Below are 5,007 nucleotides of genomic sequence, written 5' to 3' on the forward strand. Positions count from 1 at the left end.
GATGCAGTATTTGCTATTTGCAGATAGTTTGTCAGCGTTTAGCTTTAAAAGCTACAGAATCTCATTTATCAATATGCTCCGTGGGTCACGTGATGTGCTAGACCTGTTTTAAGTGTAATATTATGGTTTTCTTCTATTATCATTTAGAAAAGGCCTACGTCATAATCATAACATTAAAGTGCCACAAAGACGGGTAATTTTGTGAAAAACGTAATTGTATTTTTCTTTTCAATTATTTTTAAGTTGACACAGGCAGGTATCTAATTGGCATGAGCTTTCTTTTTTTCTTTGAGCTCCATAATGGTTTACATTCAGAATCTTTGGAGGAATTCTGGCCGTCCAACAGAGATGTTAATTTTAGCAGCCAAAGAAAGCTTGGTGAGTTCACGAGCAGAGTGCTTTGGTCGTAAATCCCGATGACCGGCCAATAATTTTTCAGCGAGAGGTGGGCGGAGTCATAAATCTGACACCTAAAGAAGTTTCAAAAAGGCAAGATGTCTCACTCCTCCTATATTTTGACGTACCACACAGAAGACATCCTGGCAGCCAAACTGTTGCTGACTACAGTCTGCCGTCAATTACATTTCAGAGAGACCACCTGCATCTCATGGAAGAATACCTAATCGTTTTTATTCTAGAGGTTTAAAGGGAGTGAAACATTTTAAACAGTTGAAAATATTTGGCGGGCAAGTATAAAAACCGGTTGCTTTTAAATCTTATTCTAATTCATTTCTCTACTTTGATAGTGTTGGCATAGTTTTTGTTTTTCATTGGACAATTTCTTTTTCAATTATTTGGTTTGTTCCTTTCTTCAAGGCTAAAAAATGTCTGATGAGTAAGTTCTGTTATCACTCAGTTTAAAGGCTTATTTTCTTATAGTGTTTATTGACCTGTGAAGCGTTTTGGCCTCAAAATAATTGTAGTATCTTTTGTTGGCTTGTGTATGTCCACTTACTCTGGTCCAACTCCAACTTGGCCATCCCAGTGATGTAAGTCACTGCTCACATGTCTTAATCAGTTGGAAAATCCATCTGAGTTTGTGATAAGTTGTACCTACAATGCAATATTTTAATTATTTTCTCCTTAGTACGCACCACCACCCTCGGCACCCAAGGCAGAAGCAAAGGTAATACTACTTTTTGGAAATGTTTTCAGTCAAAAACAAATTAAAGGCTGCTGTGTTTTCAATTTCACTACAATAATGGGTTGTACAGTCACACAAAGTTACTGCTATTTGTAGAAATGTGTGTTCCAGTATTATCCATACGATAGGCCTTAGTTCTTTTGTTGTTCATACAGACATTTTCATTAGGAAAGAATGCACTTTTGTGTTTACATTTTTCCCCTTTTGGTTGATTATGAATAAGTGGCAACTGTATAGAAAAAATAGGGATAAAATATGAAGTTAATGTGTCTATAGCCAAGGAACTAGAGTTGGTTTTCAGACAATGTAAAGATACAAGGTTTGATTCCAAGTTGTAAGAGTCTGCATCAATGTTTCCTTCAGCAAGCAGCTGAACCCTAAATAGCTCCTATAGAAAGAGTGTTAGTATGAGCAAGTATATGTGTGTGGGTGTGTGTGTATTTAACAGACTTGAGATGTGAAACATATTGAGGAGTTAGTGCATACCATTTCAGGGCAGGTGATAACAAATCAGTCACATGAGGAAAACAGGAACTTGAATGGAATAAGTAACTTATCTATTTTAAAGCACATTTAATTGCTTGATTCTAAATAAAATGTTAAATTTGTAATGTTTGTATGATTTCAGCCAAAATGCAAGATTTCTGCCTCACGCAAGCTATCGTTGAAGGTAAACTTGCTGAGAACTTACTTGTTACCATATATACACTGCAATGAAATTAGTTTCCTTTTTTTTTCTTAAACAGAATACTAATGGATGGATTTAAGAAATTATTACTAACTGCAATTCTTCTCTCCTTGTCACTCCGGCCTCTTTTCAGATCCTCCTGCTAGCTCGTGCAACGGAGGAGTTAGAAGCAGAGAAGGCTGCAAGAGAGGAGGAGAAGGTTCGCTATTTGGGAGAAAAACTTCCACCTCTGCAGCTCACTGGCTTAAATCATGAAGAACTGCAGGTAAGACGTTTAAAAATTATCAGAGAGTACAAATGCCTTTGACCCCATGACCAAACTGTGAGAAAACTGTTGTTTTCCAGCAAGTCTGTAAGGATATGCATGCGCAGATTGAGATGGTGGATGAGGAGCGTTATGACTTTGAAGCCAAAGTCATCAAGAACTACAGAGATGTATGCCCCCAAACACACACACAAAAACAAACATTTTGAATGAAAAAAATCAGACATAAATCATTGAAGAAAGATGTTATCTTTCGTCCAAAATCACTTACTCATTTCTCACATCTCTAGATCAATGAACTGAATTTAAAAGTGCAGGACCTTGGAGGGAAGTTCAAGAAGCCAGCTCTGAGGAAAGTGAGAGTTTCAGCAGATGAGATGATGAGAGCTCTCTTTGGCTCCAAAACCAAAGAATCCATGGACCTGAGGGCCAATCTCAAGTCTGTGAAGAAAGAGGATATCAAACAAGAGAAGGTATGGTTACTGCAACAGACAAACCTGAAACCTTTACTAAGAATGCAAACTGAAAAAAACAACAACTCTGTTGTATTTTTAGGAGCTGAACATGGAGGTTGGTGACTGGCGTAAGAATGTGGAGGCCATGTCTGACATGAAGGGCAGGAAGAAGATGTTTGATGCATGAGGTTACAAAGTGAAGTAGTGTAGAGGTGTGATAAAGCTGTGAAGACACAATCAACACACATAAAATAAGAAAATTAAAGACATTTCTAGAGAAAAAATATCTCAGAGACTTAGCTTGATGAATCTCTGAGGTAACAGAGATCAGTGACAGAGGACTTGAACAGCTGATCAGGCTGAAACAAAGTATTTGGTACAGATTTTATTTTTGCTGCTGTAACTTTTGCAGTGGTGTAATAAAACACATGATTTCAAAGTTACTTAAGTTTTTAATCTGTTCTCAAGTTTGTTGGAAGCATCATGGATAAACTATATATTACTGCCTGATAATGTTGTAGTATGAAACACAATACATTTGTATATACATGTCATTGGTTTGACCTCCATATGTTTACAGTACATGATCAAATAACTCTGGTCAAAGATTGTTTGAAGTTGAGTCTTGGGTTGCTCTCGACTTTGTCCTCCAAAGTGACAAAAGGGTGTTGTGGCTGTTTTTTCATGTTCGGTGTTTCCACCAAGCTATGCCATTGACTTACAGACAAAGCACCCGGGATGTTTTCTGTCAGAGGGAGGATATACTTAGCCGTTCCTTTGGACTGGAATGAATTCCTCTTCAATAATAAACAGTAAACACCATCACACACACTATTGGACGTCCTTGGACTGACATGAGTCAGGGTGTTGGTAAGAGGAAAATTGAATGATGAGGGGTGACGGGACAGTCAGCAGCCTCGGGAATTTATGAACACTCGTGAGCGTCTGTGCTCACAAATATAGTTTGTGCCAGTGTACAGTCAGACTGTTATTCTTACAGTGCAAGGCATTTTAAATGCTCCACATTGTCCTCATAAACCACTCTGAGGTTATTTTTAATATTTGGTCTTCAAATGTCTTTGAAGCCAATGATCAGACAGAGTAAGTATGATACCACTCCAAGCTGCAACAGTGAGACAGGGCACACCATGGACAGCTGGACAGCCTGTCACAGGACAGGTACATACAAACTCTATCCGCTGCACCACCACCATGCAGCCCCTGCTGTGATCATTCTATTCAGAAATCATATAAATGCCTGAATCGAGTAAATTTGTGTCATTACTTGCAGACTAATCAATGATAGAGTAAAACGGGCAAAAAAAATTAACAGAGATGAAGTGCAGTACCTGGCAATTGGTACCGGTACTCATCAGTACCAATTTTCTGTACTTTTGTGTGGGTTTATGTGGTACTAAATGTTTATGAAATCGCAATGTTTTTCAAGTAAACAATAAACTTGCAACACTGTGTTCATGTGCAGCATGGAAAATTATCTACTCTTTCACTCCACACAGTCACAAGGATGTGTTTAGGTACCTAAATATGTTACTGTTTGATTTTACATGCATTGGTTCTGGGTACTACAGACAGAATTCAGTCTGAACCCTTTAAATGTATCTAACTTGGTACTCATCCCTATTTGAGCATAAGTTTCAGAAAGCTGATGTTACTGATAATATATCTCAATATAATGGGAAGTAGTGAACTTCACGCTGCAAAAGTTTGTTAGAACATAACTGGATTTTATATTTTAAGACATCAGCTAACAATTGTTAATGTCTATTAATGGTTTAAGCAAAATCAAATGTTTTGTTTTACCAACATCTCATGGTTTCCCTACCCCCTCCTTCTCAGTGTTTGTGGTCTTTTCAGTTGCCAGTAAATCTGACAGTGGTGGAGGTATTTTTACTGTGCTTGAACCACCTTGGCTTTGAACTCAAAGGGAACTGGTAACTGTGTAAATGATCTGGATGTGAAAATAAAACTCATATGGTTAAGTACAATGGCAATATGTGTTAACATTAAGTCAGACATTATTTGGGCTTGCACTACAATTATGACTCTTAAAAATAAACCACATGGTGTTTGCTTTTTAGGTGTGAAACATGCATTCATGTTTGCTGAAGGTGTGTATCAAAAACATAAAGCGTGTTCAAACGCCTTTAAAAACACCACACACTTCTTTACCATTGCAACATGGACTTGTGCACATTGCATTTTTGTTTTTGAAGACAAATTAAGAAAGTTTTTGCATGCTGCTACTTTCAGGTGGAAAATGTAATTTGCTTAACGTACCAAACATTAGGTTTAAACTGAACAAAAGTGAAAAAACTGTGCATGGTCATATCAAAACTGTTGATCTGAAGAACAATACTTGTTGGACACATTGAGATATGCTTATGTCTTATCAAATGTTTCCATTTTATTATTTAAGGTCTTCAGTCCTCAAGAC

General features: G+C 37.3%; 1 protein-coding gene across 1 annotated transcript; it reads left to right on the forward strand.

Annotated features, from left to right (window-relative positions):
• Window positions 1–1,712: 1,712 nt before the first annotated feature.
• tnni1c (troponin I, skeletal, slow c) lies at window positions 1,713–2,739 on the forward strand. Its single transcript, XM_074677635.1, is given in 5 exon segments — window positions 1,713–1,814; window positions 1,966–2,097; window positions 2,178–2,267; window positions 2,388–2,570; window positions 2,653–2,739. Coding segments are annotated over 5 exon segments (552 nt in total). The 5' UTR covers window positions 1,713–1,754.
• The last annotated feature ends 2,268 nt before the right edge of the window (window positions 2,740–5,007 follow it).

The sequence above is a fragment of the Halichoeres trimaculatus genome, unplaced genomic scaffold, assembly GCF_033239565.1.
Source record: "Halichoeres trimaculatus isolate MK-OKI-2021-1 unplaced genomic scaffold, fHalTri1.1 fHalTri1_scaffold_10, whole genome shotgun sequence".
Classification (NCBI taxonomy): Eukaryota; Metazoa; Chordata; class Actinopteri; order Labriformes; family Labridae; genus Halichoeres; species Halichoeres trimaculatus.